This window comes from Rhamphochromis sp. 'chilingali', assembly GCF_963969265.1.
Source record: "Rhamphochromis sp. 'chilingali' genome assembly, chromosome: 5".
NCBI classification, from domain to species: domain Eukaryota; kingdom Metazoa; phylum Chordata; class Actinopteri; order Cichliformes; family Cichlidae; genus Rhamphochromis; species Rhamphochromis sp. 'chilingali'.
Genome location: NC_137932.1, coordinates 832,380 through 856,296, shown reverse-complemented (window position 1 = coordinate 856,296; position 23,917 = coordinate 832,380). Strand labels below are relative to the sequence as shown.

The window sequence follows — 23,917 nt, the reverse complement described above, 5'->3', positions numbered from 1 at the left end:
TTCTTTCATGAGGGGGAGCCCTTGATAAAACATAGGTACAATCCTTCACATCTTAAGTCGGGAGGTGCAGGTATGAATTTTATGGCCCTCTGGAGCACATACATACCTACAGGTTCTCTTCTCCTCCACTGGTGTCTAGCCACATACATTAGATGCCAGGAGTGGGAAGGGAGGTCTCCCTCCTGGGCACTATATTAAAATATAGTGGGGGCACATGGCAGCTTCCACAAACCTGCTCCTGTTAATCAATAATAAGTTTATGAGAATGCATTAGTTTGTTGGAAGATGTATTTACACACTATTTTATTTGTTTATTGTTTATTCATAAGTACAGTATCCTTCTCTCGATAGCCAAAAATCTACTGACTGACTGCTGCATACAATGCATTTTTTTAACGTTACATTTATCATCATGAATCAGAAAACGAATGAATCTAGAGCAAGTTTATATGATGAGGCAGAGTGTGTTGTTACAGTGGCTCCAAAACCCAAACAGTCTGCCGTGTTCCCGTAACATCCTCTGGTCTTTGTCAAGGATGTTTTTATCCTGCTCAATAATGGATGAACCTGAGCCACAGAGGGGGAGAGCGATCCTCCTCTGGAGCAACGCTGCAGCACTAATGCTTCGGAGTACTCTCAGGCCTGGCCCTCCTCTGTAAAAAGCTGTGTACTTTGATCTAAAACTAAAGGAATTTATTTTGATAATCTCTTTCAAAGTATCGTAATAAACACCATTTTTCATTCTTCATTTCTTGGTGTTTTCCCCTCATTTATTCATGTGGAGGGAAAGGATATAATTAGTTACATTTCAGTTCACAAATGCAAAGCACTTGTGAAAAAACCGAGGCTTTAAGTCCTGTCTTCTTTTAGAAGCCTACAGATTGACCCTACACTGATCAGGCTTAACATCATGACTGCTGACAGTTGGTGACATGATGCCTGTTAGTTGGTGGGATATATCAGGGGGGAAGTGAACATTTTGTCCTCAAAGTTGACAAGTTAGAAGCAGGAACACGTATATACTATATATATAATGTTCTTCCTCTACCCCCCCATTTTTGCACATGTCGAGGGGTGTGTCAGGTTACATTTCACTGTGTGTTATACTTGTATAACTATGCATGTGACAAATCAAGAACCTTGAACCTTGAACCTTGTAATAATTGGCAAGCTTCAGGATTTGAGGGAGTTTGACAAGAGCTGAATTGTGATAGCTAGATGACCTGGTCAGAGGATCTCCAAATCAGGCAGTGTGATGCTTTGGTCAATGTTCTGCTGGGAAGCCTGGGGTCCTGCCACTGATGTGGATGTTACTATGACACGTACCACCTACCTAAGCATTGCAGACCATGTACACCCTTTCATGGAAACAATATTGCCTTATGGATGTGGCCTCTTTCAGCAAAGCAAAAAGGGTTCAGGAAGGGTTTGAGGAGCACAACAATGAGCTTGAGGTGTTGAGTTGTCTTCCAAATTCTCCAGTGCTGGAAAAACAAGTCCAATCCATGGAGGCCCCACCTTGCAACTTACAGGACAAGACAATCTTTCACTAAACTCTTGGTACCAGACACCACAGCACACCTTCAGGGGTCTGAAGGAATCGTTTTTTGTTTGTTAAGCCACTTAGAAATAATCTATGAATTATTCAAGTAAAACTACATCAATTTCCTTAGAAAAAAAATAATAATATGGGAAAACTGGATATTAGAGTTAATTTCCCTAAGAAACAGGAACAAATTCTTACACCTGAATTAGAATTAGATTTTGCTTCAAATCATCAGTATATATGGAGGAAGTCAGGACTGAGGTACAGCAGTGAGTGCTACAGCCATCTGTGAAACATGGTGGAGGTTCTGTCACGGTGCTCGTTGAAATCAATGAAAGTTTGAACAAACACCGTGTAAAACCATCAGGAGCATCTGATCCAGACCAAAGGAACATAAATGTTGCTAACCAGATGAAGCCACACATGTTCAAAACACCATTTTAATGCACTTTATTTTTGTGTTTGACTTTTTTAAAGAGAATATTAACACACTGAAAAAGCATTGATGAAAGAACCTTTGGGAACAAATGAAAACTTCTAATCAGACAAGCTAACGTGTGTTTTCAGCAGCCGTACAGCAGGTTGATCCTCCTGATGTCCCAGTAGGACATGCCCTGCCTCTGGCCAATCTGGACGTTGGGGTTGGGGATGGGGGAGATGGTTTCCCTGCCATTGATGGAGAAGGCTGTTCTTTCATAGTGCATTATGGAGGAGTAGTCGTAGGGAGTGTTGAGGTTGTTGGTGTCCTGCTTGTCGAAGTTGTAGGCCATCTGTGCGTCGATGTTCTCCCAGTTGATCCTGACGTAGTAGTCGCGGTCGCTCCTGGTCTGCTCGTGCTGGAAGCCCAGAGCGTGGTTGACCTCGTGCTGGACGACGCCAAAGTAGACGCAGCCCTGCCTGTTGAGAGACAGAACCTGCTTCCCTCCCTGTCTGCCCAGAGGAGAGAAGCATCCGTTCTGGCTCTCGATGCTGATGTAGTCGTTCTGGTTCTTACGGTCGACAAAGCGGACACAGGTCTGGCTGTGGAAGGACCGCAAGGCATTTCTGATCAGCTGCCTTTCCCCGCTGCTGTACTCACTGCTGATGGTGAAGGGAACCGTCACCAGGCCGTTGTTGTCTTTCTGCCACAGGCAGCTCTGGTAACTCTGGCATTTAATGGCATTTCTGCTTTTTGGAAGCAGGATGTCTCCTTCCAGCAGGATCTCGTTGCTGCCATTGTTTGCGGTCAGAATCCTGGTGGTGATATCGACGGTGTGGTCTTCCTCCACCTGGCCCTCTCCTCCTCCTCTTTCCTCCATGAGAGGATGAGCCTGAGAGAGGCCGAGCAGGAGCAGGAGCAGCAGGCTGACAGAGGGACTCATCTTCAGAGTGGGTCTGGTAGCTGTGGAGCTTCTTTGCAGAGCTGCTGTGGAGAGACTCCTCGGAGCTTCGTGTCTGACACAGTTGAGTCGCAGGTCTTTATACTCTCCTCTACAGGTGTGTCTGCAGGAGGATTATGGGCTGGGGTCCACATCGCTGGGCCTGAATAAACCTGAGAAGGGAGGACTGCACAGACAAACCTACTCTTTCAACATGCTGTGTTATGTCAGGGCTGTGGACGGATCAACACAGTTACTTTACTGGGTGGGACTTGTTTAACTACACATTCGAAACTTCTACAACTAAAAAGTCCTCAAATTCTCCATTTGCAACCACCTTTATTTTCACTTTTATTTTGGACAGTCAGAAAATGCATATCTAAAAGTAATCTTTTCTCTTTTCTTCATCTGGCTGCTGTGTTTTTCTTCTCATTGACTCAGTTAAAATAGTTTGAATTTGCTGTTCATACCATAAATCATCCCTGTAAAGCCTGAACCTTGAAACAATTCCCAGAAAGAAATAGTTTTGAAAATGGAGAGTTTATTGACATTGTCATATATATATATGTATATGTAATATATGTTCTATAAAAATGACTTTATGGAACATGTACGCATTAGAATCACACTACAGACAAAGTGTGAAACTGAAATACAACAAAATGTTATGTTGGTCAGACCAACAATCAAATGGCTGAAAGTACAACTCACTAAAGAAACTTGATGATAACTTCACTCGAGGAAGATTAGTCCAGTTCTCATCTATTTATTTTAGTAAGTAATTATGGATTTGGTTCATTACAAAGGTTTAGTTTTTTTCTGTTAAACTTGGCTGAAATGCATCATTATTGTAATAATTTAAACATTTTTCTCTTGTTTTCAGAGAAGCTCAGGTTTACCTTTTTTTTCTTCAGTCGTTGAGTCTTTCTGTTCTTCCCTCCACGATTTGTCTTCATTAGGAATCAGGTGCTCACATTTATGTGTGTCCCAAAGAGAAAGCGTCTTCTGACGTTGCAGTCATTGATGTACATTACAAACTTTCCACGACACCACCATCAGGCCACATTTAGTCCAAATCATGACATTCTTCCGGTACACTGTATGGACAAATATATGTCCTACTACAGTACCACAGTTTAATTCATTAACTCTTTCGTCCATATAGCACATCTGGCTCAAATGAGAAGCTTGATGCACATAATTTGACCAGTTATGTTCCCCTAGCATTCGGTTAGCATTTACTGAGAAGTTAGCTAATCCCATTAAAACCATCACCAGTAAACCAACATGGGTAATCTAAACTTGGCTAACAGCAAACTTGACAATGTATTTGTAATATTGGAAAAATTAATAAAGAAAAGAAAAGAAATGCTTTTCTGAGAAGAATTTTTTTTATAAACATACACTTTAGGCTGTATAAAGCATGGCTGAGGATTGCTTATCATCCTTGACTGGCTGCCACTTTGAAACCTCAGGATATCGCTGTCATAAATGTTTTTGTACCCATATTTGAGAAATGCTCCGTTTGAGCTATAATAAGACTTAAATGAGTGAGTTAGCAAAAAAAATCCCTCCTTATATTTTTGAATCAAGGTAGAAACACTTGGCTTAAATATGTTAATTTCTGAGGTAAAGATTGGCATTTTGAAATGGGGACAGTGGGGAACAGTTTGGACTCGGGTGGAAGACCTGCAGTTTGTGCCACTTTCATTTTTAGCCCCCAGAGTTTTCTGCTTGGTCTGTTCACTAAACATAAAGCTACAGCTAGTAGCTAGCTAGCCCATCATAGCAACTGTAAAACAGTACTTGATCCCATACAAAACAATTTTGTGATTGGTATTCTTTCTTTTTTCTGTAGATTCAACAAAAAACACAGCTAAGCTTGTTGTTTTTGCACTGAGGTAAGCTAACGCTGCACATGGAAGTTTAGCTAATATTTAGCATGTAACTTGCTTATATGGAAATTTTGGCAACATATCAGAAAATGACAAACACTGAAACAGTTGATGTGAAAAAAGTGTGAATCTTTCTTTTTTAATGTGACAATTGTGTTTTTCCTGAGGAGAAGTTTGTGAAAGGAAAAAAGGATAGCAGAAGGGATTTGTAATTTTTTTTTATTATGAAACAATAAAACCTTTTAAAGTTAAATTTAGGTCGTTAAAAAGGGAGAAACGTTTTAGCAGTTGTGGTTATTCGACTGAAACTTCTGTATTTACCGTGTTTTCCTCAGCTGACATTTCTGAATGTTTTGGCTCTTTAGGAATCACTTCTTGCCTTTCAGTCTGGTTCCTCTCATATATTAAACTTGCGCCAAAGCTAAACACCACAAAGATGAATATCAAATGCTTTATCTTGTTGACTGTCAGTGTATCCCTGGACTGCTGGCTTCTTGTTTAGAGAAAACAGGGCCATCGGGTGGACTGTCTGCCACATAAGGTGTAATCTAAAAAGTGAGCGGTAGTTTGGGTAAATGCCACCCTGGACGTTAGAGATTGAGATTGGAGTCTCTAAGCAATAAAGACAGACACGGATGCAACTAGGGTTTATTACTTTTAATCAATTCAGCTAGCTACAAAATGTCCACCACTTCACACACTGACAGGATACAGAGAGGGAGTCTTTAGTATTACATGCGTTGAGGACATCAATCTCACAGTTTAACCTATTGTGTCATTCAGGTTTAGGTAATTCATCACCTTACTCTAACTACTTGACATTTTGGCGATTTGGTGTGCATAGCTCTAAAGTACAGAAGCAACAAAAAAACCCATTTGTATGTATTTTTTTGTTTCAGAGTATAGTTGTAATTGTTATTTAATATTGTCATTATTCTTACCAATAACAAACCACACGGGGAGAATAAACTTACATATACGGTTTTCTTATAAAAGTAAGGTCTCTCAGAAATATGCGTCTTTGCTTTACATTGCAAACGTTTATTTTTTTCAGAGCATCCAAAACCTATGATACAGTACACAACCAGTCCTCAGCTTTCATCATATAATCAACATCTTCATCACTGAACTGCATAATCATTTAGAAAACAGGTCATTTTTTTGCAATACAACCCAAAGTCCTCAGTTGTTTCAACTTCATCTCACTTTTTTGATCCCTTTTGCATTATTGTACAACGAGATGGTCACAGTCGGTAAATATATCGAGACAGAAAGAGTGGCACTATTGCAAACTTGCAGGAGTATGGAACGATAAACTGTGTCCTAATACCGAGCATGCGTTTTGTCAATTTGCTACTGCCATGTTATCATTTTTTATATATATTTTTTCAGACAGGTTTTATTTATAAGACTAAAATCTACCATTTGTCATGCAGAGAACGCACAATTCACATCACTTGGAATGCAATGTCTAATACAGCTACAGAGAGTCTAGTTGCACATTGTCTAAACAGTAACTCAGTATGATTGCGATGAAGGAAAATGGACCAAGGACTGCCTTTTGATTGTAAGTGCTCTTTGCCGTCCCGCCCAACTGTACCGCCGCTTAGTGACTCGTGTTTGCCATCGATCTTCTCCTGCTGTTTTTGTGACAACACCAAAATAAGGAGCATGACAGTAGCCTATATGTAATGACACAGTTTTACTAAGACGATACTGAGATACCGAAAAGGAAGAAAAAACAAACAGCTTGTACAGCATTCCTATTATATACTTGTCATCCAGAGAAGTGTACTCGTGTGTGTATATATATGTATATATATATGATATGTGAGATATATATATATATATATATATTTGACATAGAGAATAAAAACTTCACAGGTGAGCTAGAGATCCATCAAGTCAGCACTATATACAACCTTTGGAAAGAATGATATACGGAGTATAAGAAATCATCTTTTTACGAGGACAATCATTTTGAAAAAGCTCGACAGACGACACAGAACAACATTTACAATGGGCGGGGAGGTGATATGTGCATGTGTGCAAACCTAGAAGGTCAATACCATGATGAAAGCATGTCAGCGCCTATCGATGCGTGGCGCGGGACGCCGGGACGTTCACGCTCCGGACTCCGGGCGTTTAGCCACTGCCCAGCATCTTTGTGGCGCGCTGGTTGGCCTCATCGATCCTGGTCTTGTTGGAGTCGGCCTGTGAGAGAGGAAGAAGTAATGAGAGGGCTTTGTTGATTGATTCCACAGATCTGTATTTTGGTGTTTTATCTTTAGTACCCGGTTAGATAGATTTCATTGTACTTTTGGTGTGGTAGAGCTTTGAATTTAGAGATGGAGCTTTTTAAAAAGACTCTATTATACAAAGAGACCATTAAATATAGAAATGCTTAAGAAAATAAAAGGTAAGACAACTTTTCTTTGCTGTTTCTACATTTTATCTCTGACCTGATTTTAATGACTGTCATTCCTTTATGTCTTAGACTTAAGAGTTGCACAGTTCTGCGTCAAAGGCATTAAGTTATTTAAGTCTTAAGGTTGGACATTATTTTAAAACTTTCTAACCAATCACCAGCATTTCATCAACTGCAAATTTACGGGCATGTTCACAGCACTCTTGCACATCCTCACAACGTGGCCACTCGATGTTCTTACTGTTTCAGTTAAACCAAACCAGGAAACAGGGATGTAAGTGAATGTTGGAATATCCATGGAGAAAACCTTGCAGCCTATAAAAGACCCAACCTGGCTGAGCTTTGTGAACCTGAGCTGGTGTCGTATACAAACCAAGCTTTCCAAGCTTTTCCTTCGTGTCCACACTGGTTATATGTTATATTTGCAAGGAGGCAACTCACTAAATAAGCAAGATGACTCAACTCGGCGATTACATGAACCCGGTGCGCTTGAAGAAAAAGCTGAAAAGCTGTGCGTGTACCTTCTCCATGATCCTGTCGATCTGGCGGTTCTGGGTGTCGATCTCGTTGCCCATGTCCAGAGCCATGTGGCGCAGGTTGCCAATGATGCCACCCACCTGCTCCAGGTTCTCATCCATCTCGTTTTCCCGGGCATCGTCTGTTACCCTACCATACAAAAGGTCACATTTATCTCTGCAGTAACTAGTACAGCACACATTGCCACTGCTGTTGTCCATATTTCACCTCTGAACCTCCAAAGAGCAGAGACTGAACGCAGGATCCTGTTCACTGTGTTTCTTTATTAATATCACAATGTCACAGTGTTAAATATCCAGATATACAATTCCCAGTCTTTCAAATATATAGACACAGATTAAAAAAACTGAATGTGAAATATGATATAATCTAATATCCACATTAAAGTCTAAAGCCTGTGTTGTTCTCAAGAATATAGATTTGGATTATAGTTCTCCATCAGGTAATCTGATTACATATGAAGACAAGAAGACAAGAACCAGATAATGAATGTTTTTTTTCTGCTGCTCCTCGTCTTTATCTGACTTTCAGTCTATTTACAGCTGTTCATGTAGCTAATGTAGCTCGACCTTCAGTAGATGCTGATCTGTGGACTCGTGCTTTTTCTATTAGTCGATGGTATTCAAGTAGAAACGGCTTCATTTGCTCTTTCGTTGTTACATTAAGTATCACTAAAGTACTAAAAGTAGAGCTGATTTCAGTACCTGTTAGCAGTGATGGGAATAACGCGTTACTAACGGCGTTACTGTTTTCAGTAACGAGTAATCTAACTAATTACTGTTTCTATCGTTACAACGCCGTTACTGTTACTAACAAGAAAATGAGGTGCAGTCGCGTTACTATTTTTCAGCAAACAGACGGTTGAAGCTGTGTTCAGCTCACCGCACCTTCAGGTGCAGGAAGTAGCTGTAAGTAATCCGGGCGCTACAGCTTTAAGCAGCTGCGCGCTCCCGCTTCTGTAAATAGTTTGAAATGTGTGGTTGTTACAGTAAAAATATCACTTTTTCTACTCTGATTTTATGTTTTGTGTCTGATTTTAAATCAATTGTGTTAATGCAGTCTGTCAAAATGAAAACATGACTGTAAATTCAGACACGTGAGGTTGTGCTGAAAAGAATGAGACCAAACAAGGCAGATAAACAGTTAAAGGTAAAATGTGGAGGGAACATCAGAAGGAGTTAAAAATGGCCGATTGTACCCTGGACCCCAGAGGATTAAACGTTTTTTTAAAGCAACGCAATAGTTACTTTTCAAGTAATCAGTTACTTTTAGAATCTGGTAACTCAGTTACTAACTCAGTTACTTTTTTGAAGAAGTAACTAGTAACTTTTTCAAAGTAACTTGCCCAACACTGCCTGTGAGTACCTTTGTGGGTACATTTAAATACTGACTAAGGCCGACTCTACGTAAAAAGTGGAATAATTGATTATCCGTGTATGTGGTTACTGCCAGTGAGCTGAAGAAAGTTTAGGAAATTATGAAAAATACCAGGATATTTCAAACTTTCTGCTGTGACATCTGGATGGATCTGGCACAAACACCATGAAAGCATGGATTCATAGTTCAGGCTGGTGGTGATCTAGTGATGGGATTTTCTTTTGTACACTTGATTATTGACGAAATGTTGCAGCATTGTCGAGTATTATTGCTGATCATGTGTATCCCTTAGTATACCACGTCACAAAGCTCCAATCATTACAGTTCATTGTATTCAAATGATCTCCACAGGCACCACATCTCAATCTAACGAGCCTGTTCTCACTCCCGAGGCGCAACATCCCGACGTTTTGTCACGTCCCACGGCGTTCCTGAGGAACGCGAATGGTGACCTTCCGCGTTCTTATGGTACGCGCCGGGTTATGGATTAAATCCAGTGGAATTACGATCTCGCGGTAATTGACGTTCCTGCCCTGTATTGCAGCCCTAAACCTAACCTTAACCAGCACTGCAATGACGTGAAATAGTGTTTTCCCAAAGTGATTTAAGTTCTCATATGTCCTCAGTTTTCCGATGTCGTCATGTAGGAACGTGTTGGGTGGCCGAAAACGTAATATGTTGATGATTTGTCACCTAGCGTAAAATGTTACGCTTTGGGAGTGAGAACGTGTTGATCTAACAGAGCGCGGGAAATGCAGATCATGGGTCTGTAGCAGCAGTATGGATCCATATCAAAGTCACCCAGGAATGTTTCCAGCATGTTGTCAGTTCTATGCCATGAAGGATTAAAGCAGTTCTTTTAGGAAAAGTAAGAGAACAGCGCATCTAACAAAGTGGCTGGTGAGAGCGGACGGACATCTCAGTGCTACATAAAGGCTGGTCTGCTTTGCTAGACTAGTCGGGCTGCCGGTGAGGCCAAAAACGATGCCATGTGCACGTTTACCCTCATCTTGCCTCGAAATATTCCAGACAAGATGAATGTGCCCCGTAAAATCGCACACATCCAAGCGTTCCTCCTACCTGCGGATGAAGCCTCCGCTGATGGCCATCTGTTCGCGTTCGTCCACCACGCGGGCGGGCTGGCTGGCCACCACCCCGTCCTGGTTATTCCCCCAGGCCTTGCTGGCTCCGCTCTTCATCCTGGCCACCGGCAGTGACGAAGAGGAAGTTACTCAACAGTTTGAAAAAAGCGACTCGCCATTTACCTCAACCAGGCAGGCTTCCAATTAGTCAAACCTAACAAAGAGAGCCTTGGATTTGAGGTACTGCAGCAGCACATATGTAAATATATTAGCATGTAGCTGACACACAGTGTTAATCGGTTTCATGCAACCAGCACATAAATATATGGTGGGACTAGACTAAAGTCGAGCAAAGCATAGCAGGCATGGACTGGCTGGTAGACTGGGTTTGGTAGGTACAGGCTCATTCTGTTGTAACACAGTACTTATGTGTGCGATGTTATATTGCAGGTATATAACATACTGTTCAGAATCAGGCAAGCCCTGTACGCTGTGCCATTTCGTGTCTTAACATAGCTGCAATTTGAACTGTGTTGTAGCCTGATTCCTTCTCTCTGTCCTAAACCGTCATACTTCTGTGTTATTGCAACAGTAAAGCACATCCCACTCCCACAGTGTGACAGAAAACAGAGAAGAGACAGAGCTTGTGGCAGACACACAACACAGAGTGTACAGGACTGTCACATTGTTGGGAGGGACGACGATCAATGCGGAGAACAAACTGCAAAACAAGAAGAAGGAGAACAAAACAAAACAAGAAACTGGAGGGAGTCAGCAGAGAAGAGCGCCTCGTTTACCTGTTCCTGAACCATCGGCATCACCCACCCCAACCCCCACACCTGTCTGTCTTTATATGTCACAGAATCCTGGTCATGTTGAGGTGGTGAGGCGGGGGAGTGGGGTAATGGTTGTGACTCAGCTTATCTCTCAACGAAAGTCACATCTGCTTGCGTCTGTACAGCTGTGCTAACACAATCGCAGCTCGGCTGCTCGGCCTATCAAAGCTCACTCTGTCACATTCAGCATCTGTTTTGGCTCCACACAGCAGCTAGATGGAGTGGAAGGTAACAGTTGTCTCTTTAGTTAGAGCTCTGTCGATGCTGTCTGTGTACATATGTCAACATTTTCCTGCCCATTCAGTAGCATCCTGACACTTCTTTGCTTGTATCACAGTTGCTGAGCTTTTATAACCTTGGAGTGCTGTGTGGATGTATTCTAGCTGTATCGGGATGGCAATGGCTCAGCCGCCTCCTACACTGCTCTTATTAATAGAAATGGACTGAGGCAAGGCTTCGCTGAGCGCCCTGTCCCTGCTGACACACACCAATATGATTAACACATACGCTACCCTTGTCTACGTCCTTTATATTTCCATCTGTTTTCTTCTTTCTTTCTGCTGCGTTTTTTTTAATCTCATCTCCTTCTGTAAAACTTTAATTTGCAATTTACTTTCCTGCTGTCTCAGAAAGGATATACTGCACATTTCTAATCAGATCTGCTCTGATTGAGCAGAGATGATCTGATTAGATGGTATGAGTATTGCAGGACCCGCGGTAAGACTAAAGTCATTCTGCCTCATTCATTCATTGAGCGACCTGCAAGTCGAGCAATCCACCACCAGCTCCTGAGTGGCATTCAGACGGCCACAATATGAAGCCTTTAAGAGGGAAATCTGGGGTCTGCTAATTCTGAGAGACACGCTGAAGGGATTAGGAGGTACAGTGAGCAGCAGTGCTGAAAAACATGTATCTCTTTTAGCATCCTGCTATTTGTGCAGGCAGGTTGAGTCAATGTCCCAGCAGGCTGCCACTATCTGATATGGCTGACCTACATGTGAGCGAGTTCCCTGCAGGAAAGGGAGCTTAGCAAACATCAGTGTTTAGCAGCCAGAGTGGAATAAAGGCTAAATTAGCACAGCGCTCTGCAGGAGAGGTGGCGCTGCAGACAAACTGCAGCAGAAACAAGGGTCCTGCACACAGTGCTGTGGCATGATGCACCCATTTTATACATCGACCCTGACTACGTTCCTAAAAATATCTCAGTGCGCATGTGTCCTAGCCCAGTTTCTAGCTGCAAGCTACACCACAGATCACTCCTGTTTTTCTCCTTTGCTCTGAATGTGTCATTCTGTCATTTCTTTCCTATTTTCAGCGTGTTCGCTGCCATACTTTGAGCATCTGACAGTTTTGTTGTGCAGCATTCCTCTTTTATCTTCTCTTTGTTCTTTTCCATCGTTTGCCAAGCAGGGACTTCAGTTAACTTTATTTTCTTTGTATGTCTTTAAATTTGGTCCAACCCGTAAAGTTACGAAACGACAGCTCTGCTCACAAATGAACTCTGAACACGCGCCGATGTGAGTTTGGCACAAAATGATTGCTGTTCATCAGGATCACCATCAGTATCATTTTCAGTGTAAACATCAACATCATGATCGTAGCATCATCATGTGTAGCATTGCTTTGTGAGTTACATCATCACGCATGCATGAGCATTCACAGGGTCATGCTCGCCAGTCTTTCCATGTCATTGGTGCTCGGTGGCTCATAGAAGGCAGTGGGGGAGGGGGTGTTCAACGGGAAACAGAAAGGTCTCATTGCCTGCAAACAGGTGAGGATCTACTGGATGTCAGAGCAGTGTGGTGGTGGTAGAGATCATGCAGATGAGGAGAAGTGTCAACCAGTCCTGGACCAGGCTGGCCAAAGGCATTTTGGGACCAAGATCGCTACATTTCCATCTGGAGTCAATACATTAGGATGATCTAAGTGCCAAGATGCTTCTGGAGCCCCAGCCCTGCTCTTTAAATCTAAGTACGTTTTATAATTGGGAAGGTCAACAGCTTCCCACCACCATGCATCAAAAATGAGAAAAAACCCTCTTCAGGAGGAATCGATACGACTGCTACAGGTGGGACTTCTACAGCGGCTACACCTGCATGTAGACGACTCCCATCACAGAGCTGTTTGGAGAAGTGGAAGCTTAGAGAATATGGCACTTGGTAGAAGAGAGGCACTTATTGATGAAGCATGGCCTTGGCTGGGTGGGGGAGAGTTGACTGGACGTTTAAAGCTCGGCTTTATGGAATTTGGGTCTCACCGGTAGGTTTGTATCAGCCTCATTTGACCGTACAAGGTATGTAAAAATCTGGGTGGTGAATCAATTTTAACTTTGGAAGAACTTTAGCAGCTTTTTGAGGTCAATTGTTCAGTGATGGTTCAGACCGTTGGACTATGAGATGCTCCCAGTTGGGGAGCTATAAATTCTGGGACACTATGTTTGCTATGCCCAAAGAAGGTCGTTGGACGTTTTCATCACTCATCCAGGGGACTCCTTCAGTCTCAGCTGACTGTTAGCAAATCCCTTCAGTAAACCATGTGGGAGTTGCTACTGAATCAGCAAATATTTAAATAAAAGAAGATAAAAAGTACTAACTGACCAACATGACTGGGCCTAACGAGTGTCACGTACTGTTACGGGAAATCACGTTATTGTTTTAGATGTTTGGGTTTTTTTTAAAAATTGTCATATTGTGACTGGAAATGTTTAACCTTAAGTGGGCCGACTGAACAGGGACGATTTTGAAGTTAATCATTCCACATTGTGGGCCAGGCTCAGTGTTTATTAGGAGCTGGAGTAGAGCAGACTATTGGCTGATGGCCATTGTGATGTCACTTCTACCTCGGTTTTATTTCTTAGATACTTAATTTTAAATGGCAGGCAGGCAGGCAGGCAAGCAGCACCTACTTGTTACATGGACAGGAGCAAAGACCACAGAATTTCCCTAGATCGTTCAAATTCTTTTCTGCATCCTTCATGTCCTTATTGATTTGGTCCATTCCCTCCTCGATGCGCTCCAGTTGCTCTGATTAAACACAAGTCATTTATCCCCCACAGAACGAAGCAGAAGGAGAAGAGGAGAGAAAGAAAGAGAGGACAAAGGAGAGAAGACAACAACTTCAGACACTATGACGAAAGAAAGTCAAACAAAAACTTAAAAAGAAGAAAAAGGAAAAACTGGACGCCACCACATATGTAAAGAACCTTTGGGGCACATTATCAGTACCTACTTGTTACATGGACATATGAAAAGCCCACAGCATTTCCCTAAATCTTTTAAATTTTTCTCGGCTTCCTTCATGTCTTGGTTGATATGGTTCATGCCATCTTCGACACGATCGAGTTGCTCTGGTCAGGACAAAGGGATGACAGTAGTGGAATGAATTTCATTGACTGATTGACAGAAATATGAGTCATGATGAGCAGCAAGTGAAGCGTTTGTACTCTGGTGTGTATCTGAGTGTACAGTGCATCGCTTTGGTGGCTAAAATACAATTATGTGCACTTACAGATTTTTGGGGGACCAGAAAATGGTCCATGAGAGTCCCCAACAATCCAATAATGAAAGTAAATCTTCTCTCTTTGTTTTCTTGGTTCATTTGATTGAAAGTGTAAATGTTTCAGCAAAGATGTTAAAGGGAAACAAAGATTTCTGGGGGAAATCGGCGTTTCCTTTTTTTCAAATCAATAGATCAATCTCAAATCCGATCGAGCAGACTGTCAGCTCAGGATAAAGAGCTGCTCCGGGTCCTCCCACACAAAACCCAGGTTTTAGTACCAGTTTATACCCCGCAGCAGGAGAAACGGTTGTCAGTCAGCTTTAGAGGCGGCTGGCACATTTTCTTAGTTTCCAGCTGCTCCCATCACTTCCAGTACCAGTTGCAGACGGCCATGAAGGCTTAGTGGGAGACATCCTGGTAACGCTATAATACAGCCCACGACCAAGGACGTAACTAAACAGATTTTCAATGTTTATTATTTGAAATTAAATGTAATGATATTTATTTAAATATTTTTATGATATATTTATAAAAGTTGTAAATATTGTAAAGTGACTTTGTGCATCTCAGGGTAACTCTGTGGGAGCAATACTTTGGCTGTATTATGGAGTAGATTCATCTTTTTAGCCTTTTCTGTTGATGTGCATGATGTTTGTTCTGTTATTCGTCTGTCTTTTTATTTTTCCATCAGACGTGTGCTCAGGACTGTTCACCGTTACCAAACTACAAAAAGGTAAATACAACCAAAATCTGGAGGCCTATGTGACCTGATAACGATGAAGCCAAGTCTAACTTTCTTTTTCAAAATCACAAACACAACTTAGAAAATTAGTGAAGAGAAAAAACATGTTTCCTTTGCTTTAACGTAGTAAGTTAAGGTGGAACCGCTCCATAAAAAATCCACATCCCAAACTGACTGACAACTACTTTACAAAGAAAATGTTTCCACCCAAATTATCAGGACATCACACAGAACCTAAAATGACTTATGCAGAATTTAACTTTACAGAATCGTTTTTGTCTCCTTTCCTATAAAAACCTTAAATTATGAGCAACGCAAAACGACTTTCTCCATACTTAAATTTACTTAGTGTTATTATTTCTTTGTTTTCTGCAGAAATCTGATGTATTGCCTCCTTATTCTTTGAGTATTATAGGTAATTGTAACTAAATTGTCATTTCAAATAAAATACATTGAAATCACATTTATTTGGTGACAGTCACAGGCTGTAAAATTCTACTGAAATATTTCCGTAGGAAAACGTGCGGATGGTCGTTACAGCTGAAGACCTTTTCAGTGCTGAATGGATTTTCTCTTCCTTTGGTTGTAAGCTGCCGGGAAGCTGCCCAGTTTTCCTTTCTCTGATTTAACGTGTAAAACTTGAGAGAATTTAAACATTTTTCAGCTACTGGATTATTTGCATGTTAGTGACAGCTGCAGCATGTGGCCCTTATGAGCTGTAGATGAAGCTGTGAGCATGAACAGCACACCTTTTGCTGCCGTTACGAGGGTCAACTGAAAACTGTGTGTGTGGCTTTAAAATGATTCAGTGTAACTGAAAGGACTCAGGTCTGTCTGGTCAGTGAGCATCGGGGCCGTCGTCGTGCTGGTGTGGTGGACGGCTGCTGGGTGAGTGAAGGGTGAGGCACGGTTAAATATGGAGTGGACTGAGAAACGACTTTACAGATTCTTTTCCCCAAATTTGTAAAATCCCTGGTTTACAGTCATTGATGGTCATAAAGGACGTCACATTGTGTTAGTGGTATTATAGAGAAGTGGGTCACTGAGTGTGTGGTGATCATTGAAGAATGATACAAAATAAAGATCAGCGATGGCTTCAAGTTCAAATTGAAATGATTTGCATCAGAGGTAAAGCACATCAGCCTATGAATGTTGACTTCAGCACCAAGTGCTGCAGAGGTGCAAATCTGGGGTCATAGGTCAGCTCGGGCTCCTGCGTCCAGTCAGCTGTTGCAAACGATCCTGCAGTTCTCGGGGCAGCAAGGCTAAATGGAGAGTTGGAGGAGGGAGAGCTTTCCTCTCCCCGAGTGATGCTGGTGCAGTCAGGCCTCTTACTGGGCTGCTCTGGTTTACGAGCTTTCCCAGAAACAGAAAACTGAGGGCGCTCAAGAGTCCAAATATCATTCACTTCACATTAGAAATGATATCTTTTAAGGTTACTGTGAGCCGACGTTCTCATTTATTGCATCTAATCAGGGATTGTACAAATCTGTAGGTGGGCTGATAGACAAGGGCTTGAATATTTTGTCATTACCAGCTAAATCGATCCTTTGGACTGTTAGTGGGCTGGAACGGCCAGGTTAGCTGTCCTCAGACCTGTTTGCCTTTATTGTGATATAAAGCAGTATAATAGGTCATATGGGTGTTTTTTAAATGTATTTATTTCTTGTAAACAGATCTGAGACCAGCCCGGAGGTTACACTGCCGGCAGCACCCACAGGGACAAGGCCGTCGGCCGGTTCCTGACAATGAGTTGTTGAGCTGTAAGGTTTCATTCCTGCGGTTGCTGCCGTTAAATCTTCCTGACAGGATCTGTTATGGTTTTGGCACTCGTGACAATTCCTTTAACCGTCGTCCTCAGCTCAGAAAAACCATAAAACGCTGCTGGCAAAGTGAAAGCAGTTAGGCAAAGTAAAAAGAAAAATGTTAGCCAAAGAAAACAAATGTTAAAAGAAGCTGAAAGAAAGAAGGAAACCATGTTGAACCTTCACCAAAGAAAACATGCAACAAATCAAACAACTCAAAACCGATTCCTTTAAGGACAAAACGAATTAGTTTGGAAATACTCAAGTAAAACCAAGCAACTGCAAATGAAACACGTCGTTTAATTCTAAGTCTACGAGGTGAGGACTGGAGTGTAGCGCTGCTTGTATTTGAATGCAATCATATTATCACTGTGCCGATTCTGGTCGCATCTATATGTTGTGACCCTGCGCCATCGCCCCTCATGCACACTTACCTCCCTGCTCGTCCAGCATAACCAAAGTCCTGATGCCGGCATCTTTGCTCTATTCCCCGGAGACAGGAGGTGGAAAAGGAAGACAATCACAGGAAAACAGTGGTGAGCGGCTGCAGGAGCTCAGGAAGCAGTGAAGCTGAGAAACTCTGCGCTGCTCCTTTCTTTGCATCCTTTGAAGTTAAATTCTCCTAACATGGTTAAACACGCTGGCAGAGCACAATTACACCTGCAGCTAACACGAGCGCTCTGCTCGCCTTCGCCAAATTACGTTTTTATTACAGCAGGAGAGCGACACACACACACACTTTTAAAGGTACATTTTTGCAATTAATTCCCTGCAAATCTAAACTAAAACATCTACCACCTTCATCCAGCTGTGTTTTGTGCTTTTCTTTTATATTTTTTATGTGACTTTTTAGCCTTACAACCATTTTTTAAGAGACGTCACCTTTACCTGGTCACCACAAGAGTGAACTCCTCATTAAATAAAGGTTACAAATCTGTATTATATGAAAGTATGAACCATTCCTCATTTAACTTTACATGCATTAAGCACCATACATGCATGCTTTGGGACAGTTCCTTCACAGATAGTTTAAGGACCTTATTTATGACACCTGACACACCTGACACACCTGCCCAGTCTTCAGCTAGTCGGGGCAATAACAGCTTGAGCACAAATGAATGTGATTTAGAAGTCTAAGGGTATAATTTACTCATATCAGCAACTCAAAAAAAATCACAGACCTGCTGTTTTTTATATCGGTGCGATTAGCTTTAAATTGTGTGTTGGAAGTGTTAATCGCACACTTGATTTAAATATTCTCTGTATTTTTGCATCTTGAGAAAGGGTGAGTGGCTAAAATCTCTGAGTCATCACCTGTTACATGCAATTTTGTCACTGCGCTCTCTTTCTACCTTTTGTTTCAAAAAACCAGCTGGTGCTGGCACAGTGTATTAGTAACTGCTGGCCTAAGGCTTTAATTTAAACAGCAGAGAGAGAGAGAATAACACATCTGCTGCTGTGCTTTCTGTAAAGCAACAGAACAAATGCACATTGAGCTTGATCATCGGGATCATTGCTTCATCTTCTTGTTTTCCTGAACAAACAAATTGAATATTTTCCTTCCTATTACCTCTGTGCTGATGATATTGATCCGAAGATGCAAAGACATCTGTCTGTTAAACGTGGAATCAAGCTGAAGGAGATTAATGATGCTAGCATCGACAGCGAACGAGCGTTCTTCTTAAAATCGTGGTACAATGCGAGTTTTCTGCTCCTGACTGGAGCAGCTGAGCCTGCAATAGCATTCACAGTAATGCTTCTCGTCACTGATGGCGGGGCTGGCAAAGGAGTCTGAGAAGATGCAGCAGCGTTAGCTAACATACAACTGTGTGCTTCTTTAAAATGCAGCACTAAGATTTGGCAGCTGGCTCAGCCTGATCGGCATAAATACGATCACGGTGTGTCGCTGTGTACCACACGTGCTCGCCATGACAAACAGCCACCCCTCCTCCTCAGCAGTTTGGGAAGAGAGCCACACGGATGCTTGGGAGGCGAGAGGGGAGCAATAAGGAGCCTCTGCATGAGAAATCCCAAAGTATCTGAAATGTGTCCCTGGGGAAACCCAACAATAATCAACCATAATCCCAGACAGGCGTGAGGATGGTGCAGCTTTCTCCATCTAACCTGGCGGTGCAGGAGAGTATTATCCTACACCTCCACTGACGGACTGTTGATGACAGATCATTGTCCCAGGTTTACAGTTTATGTTTGCTTTTGTACCTGTGATGACATGAAATGTTCCCTATCTAATAATCCCGGCTTTTTCAAATGGCCTCACAGCAACGAGCACGCTACGCTAAGAGCACGCCGCTAAGAGCACGCCGCTAAGAGCACGCCGCTAAAGCTCCGGAATCGAGTGAAAGTCAGCCTCATTGTTAGAAACAACTAATTTTGTATTTTTCAGACTGAACAGATCTTCTTACTGTCGTCCTGGACATTCAGTTTGTGGGGAAAACCGATAAACACAGAGTCGCGAGTGACATCACGAGAGCCGCTGAATGTTATCTATGTCAGCTGTTTGTGCTGCATCCTCCCCACCCTCCATCTCTCTGATCACGTGCATAAAGAAGCCGTCGCTCTGTTCAGCCCTCCTTCGGTCCCTCCCTGCAGTACATTTGTAGGGTGGAGCTGATGGTGAGAAATGTCGACTGATGATCAATATGACCTTGAGAGCTGCAGCGGGTAGCTTGTTAGCCACTCACCCCCCCAGATGCTCTCACTCCTTGTCTCTCCATGCCTCACCCGCCCTCCTTTCTTCCATCTGCGTCTGCTTGTTGCAGTCTCATTACATTGCAGTATTATCATCCCTGATGTCACTGATCTTCACGTTATGTGCTATTCACGCCATTACTCAGTTGCCTCATGGTCCGCCAAAGCTGGGCACACGCTCCACAACCGTTGGGCAAAGCATGAACGTATGGGGCGCCGTTTGTAAAGTGAAACATGCTGAAATTAACGGCAACATTTTTCCACATTTAGCTCAAAACCTTACAAAAACATATTTTTTCGAGTAATTTTTTACAACATTTAGTAAAATATTTGTAACTTTTCATCAAATGTTAAATATTAAATCTAAATATTATATTTAAATCTAAATGTTAAAAGTTAAATCTAAATGTTAAAAGTTAAATCTAAATGTTAAATGTTAAATCTAAATGTTAAATGTTAAATCTAAATGTTAAAAGTTAAATCTAAATGTTAAATGTTAAACCTAAATATTTAGGCTAATATGCAAATTTATTGTACGGATCAACGGAAATACCAAAATAAAAGCTTCCCGAAAACCTCTGGTGCAAAATTGTGTCTGTTCTCCTCCTCACTTCTCCCCGCCATGTGCTGCTTCACTTCTTGCCTACGAGCATGTCCAGCGATTTTGCTGGACATGTGCTGCAGCGATTGTGAAGTGAAGACTGCAGCTACTAAGAGTGCACTACTGCTGAACCTTTGGATGGCCGACAAAACGGATCTTCCGATGTTTTCAGCTAAATCGCTGGACGTGCTTTCTCATGGTCGGGTTATGGCTGAATTCCAGTGGAATGACGGTCCCGCCATAATAGACGTTTCAGCCATGTGTTCCAGCCCTAAACCTAACCTTATCCCTAACTATAACCTTATTCCTAACCTTTACTAGCAGTTAAATGACGTAAAATAGTGTTTTCCAAATCGATCTTTAGAAAATGAACGAACATGTGTAGATTGAGTCCAAACGGTTCTCGTGTGCTCTCCTTTTTCCGATGCCGTAATTTAGGAACGTGTTGGGTACCCGAAAGCATAAAATGTTGACAATTTGTCACCTAGCGAAAATTATTACGCTTTGGGAGTGAGAACGAACGTGTCTGACCACTACCGGCACACTTTTGCACCGGAGGTTTTCGGAAAGCTTTTATTTTGGTATTTCCGCTGATCCGTGCAATAAATTTGCATGTTAGCCTAAACATTTAGATTTAACATTTAACATTTAGCATTTAGATTTAACATTTAGATTTAGATTTAAATATAATATTTAGATTTAACATTTACAAATATTTTACTAAATGTTGTAAAAAATGACTTGTTTTGAGCTAAATGTGGAAAAATGTTGCCGTTAATTTCAGCATGTTTCACTTTACAAACGGCGCCCCATATGAACGTGACAGGGACGTGCTGACATGTACGTGTGGCTTTGTGTTGGACAGTTTACTGGATTTATTAAAAACGTGCTGCATTTTTCTGTGCACAGCAATCGTGTCGTGTCTAAATGACTAAGAAGGAATTGTTTCCACTTCCTCTTCTTACAGCTTTAAAACAAACAAACAAACAAACATGTTCAGTATTTTCATATGACGACTGTTTCTGTGGATACAGCTAAAATTAACTACGTATACATCACGTAACGTTACAGAAAATGCCACCAAGCCTAACTGACAGTCTCGCTTTTATCCACAGTTTCCTGCCATTTGGAGGCCGTCTTGGTAACGCTTCTGCTGATCACCAGCACAATCTGACGAGAGAGCGCTGACCAGGTCAGAGCCTGTCCCACAGATGACTGAACAAACACCAATCCAAGGCACAAACAGTAGACTTACTTCTGTCTTTTGACTGGCTGTTTGGGGGCAAACCGACCACTAACGGTTCAGAATAGATCTGATAGAGCGCCATGTTTCCCTCTCATGTAAAGTCTGATTGTGTCCTTCCTGGCAGCGCTGATGAACGTGAACACTTGCTGAGTGTATGACAGCTGAACGCTGAGTTTGGACTTTCAGGTATCTGAGTCTCGCTCCATAAATCTGAGCTATTCTAACAGCTTTAGAGATCCTCACACAACAATGAGCTTCCTACTGTCCTCGCTCTTCTACTACTGATTCATCTCTGCTCCTCTGAGAGTTTCAGTGTTGGTACAGTGACATGCTTGCATGTAATCCTGGTGCCGCTGGTGTCGTCAGGTTAAAACCTTTAAGTTTGTAAAATGTAAAGGATCTCTGACAGAGGCGCAGTTATTAGAAAAGGACGTTTATCCTATGAGCTTGTGTGTTTGCACTTTGCATACACTCCTCCCTTCCCAGATTACTGAAAATGAAGGTTTTAGTAACAGTAACAACATTGCAACACAGGAGCAAAACGACATCGTTGTAATATTCACACGACTAACCCTGAAGTCTCCTCTGCCCTGCTTATATCCGAGTGTCGGCACAGGAAATGATCTGTGCTGCAAAACAGCAGCTCGTCCTGCACACGTAACACCGCGAGACGCGATTCAGTATCATTTATTTTCGTTTGTTGTTGACACACATTTTTAAATATTATTGTTGGCTATAAATCAAACTCATACACCAACATTTAGAGGACTTTTCTTACCTCTTCGACCAGCTGCAGCATACGGCGAGTGCTCTCCAGTGACTGCGGACAAATAAAAGAAACAATTCAGATTCAAGAAGCTTGGAAAGTTTTGGTTTTCATGTTATGTGCAGTTTTTCATGTGATGGCCAATAACCTGAGCATCGCACCAGACCGGCCATGAAGCCAAGCTTACCTGCAGGACTGGCAGGTCAGCTGCTCTCACTGCCATCAGCCTTTGATTTTCCATTAATGCAAAAGTCTAAAAAGTCTGCCCACAGCTGCTGCACATCTGCAAGCCTCTTTGCAACCCACCACCACCTTCCATGCTTTTCCAGGCTTTGTCATATCTGCTGTCGTGGTAACTGCTCTGCTCTGCACCCTCTCACAGCCATGCTGCAGGTGGACACAACAGGTTCTGTTGACTGTTGTGTTCCTGTTAAATCTTATTTACACAACAACTCAATGTGGTTGTGCGCATTAGTTCGACTGAACATAAGCGAGTGTGTGTGAAACTAAATGGAGCCGATCAGAACAATCAGCAGCCGCAAACAGGATCAATCCCTGAACGATTATCGACGTGAACTCAACATGAACTCGCAGAGATGGACTGTGTGCACGCAGGACTGCATAGCTCTGACTGTAACACATGGAAATGGTGACTTATTCTAAGTTTAGAGTACGGCACAAAAGTCTAGAGCCGCCCCTCTCGTTTCTTTATATTTGTCTGGGAAATTGGGACCCGGCTACAGTGAAGATGAGCCCACACTTGTTTTAATGTTTGCTTTCACTGCTTCGGCAGTGTGCTTCGGATTTCCAGGCTAAAAATTAAGTGAAAAACGAAGCTGATGTTAATCGGACACTTTACAGACCTGCAACACTACAGCCCCAAAAAGACACGGAGCCTCTACGTTTTAGTGTTGTACCTTTTCCTGACCTTATACACACTGACGATAATTTGAGCTAAAATGTCATCACTCCATCGTAGCTGCTGCCACAGATTTTCAGTCCAGTTCTTGTGTGATGTGGCAGAACAGCCGCCCCTCAGCTGAGACGATTTCTGTGGGAAACAGTGGATAAATCACCAGAAGACCCAAAAGCATCTCTCAGGTCCTCTGTCGCGTCTTTCCTGGATTATTTCCTGTTTCTAAGGTTCATCTGCTGCAGATAGTTTTTAAACTCCTTGGAAATAAAATATCAAGAAATGAGGGGCAGCGTCAGACAGCATTCTGTCTTTCATATAATCATTTCACTCGCTGGGCCCTCATTTTAAGTTAGCCAGTGTTTCTTAGTAGATAAATGGCTTAATCATGAATTGAGCTGTGGTTTAGGGAAGGCCTCGAAGGGCACTGGTGGCAGCTCTCGGGCCGACAGATCCCCAGGTGCTAAACAGAAGTGGGAGGGAGGGGGGGGCACGACAGCTTGCAGAGCTGTGGGAACATGTAAGATAAGACCTGGAAGGTCCTGAAATGCAGCACTTATAGCACGTGATGGGCATTT

General features: G+C 42.3%; 2 protein-coding genes across 5 annotated transcripts in view; both read right to left on the bottom strand.

Annotated features, from left to right (window-relative positions):
• Positions 1–1,981: 1,981 nt before the first annotated feature.
• Positions 1,982–2,992, bottom strand: LOC308396682 (high choriolytic enzyme 1-like). Its single transcript, XM_080882193.1, has one exon. The coding sequence runs from the start codon at positions 2,905–2,907 to the stop codon at positions 2,110–2,112; it is 798 nt and encodes a 265-aa protein (XP_080738319.1). The 5' UTR covers positions 2,908–2,992; the 3' UTR covers positions 1,982–2,109.
• Positions 2,993–5,811: 2,819 nt separating this feature from the next.
• Positions 5,812–23,917, bottom strand: part of snap25a (synaptosome associated protein 25a) — a 34,453-nt gene continuing 16,347 nt past the window's right edge. The window contains exons 3-8 of one of the 4 annotated variants that reach the window (XM_080882274.1): positions 22,439–22,480; positions 17,539–17,587; positions 14,288–14,405; positions 10,222–10,341; positions 7,749–7,893; positions 5,812–7,013 (exon numbers count right to left, since the gene is read on the bottom strand). In XM_080882274.1, the coding sequence (XP_080738400.1) occupies positions 6,945–7,013; positions 7,749–7,893; positions 10,222–10,341; positions 14,288–14,405; positions 17,539–17,587; positions 22,439–22,480 (543 nt within the window). In that variant the 3' untranslated portion in view covers positions 5,812–6,944. Of the gene's footprint in view, positions 7,014–7,748; positions 7,894–10,221; positions 10,342–13,964; positions 14,083–14,287; positions 14,406–17,538; positions 17,588–18,674; positions 19,720–22,438; positions 22,481–23,917 lie in introns of those variants that run through there. The other 3 variants (XM_080882273.1, XM_080882276.1, XM_080882275.1) reach the window with 3 other exon arrangements.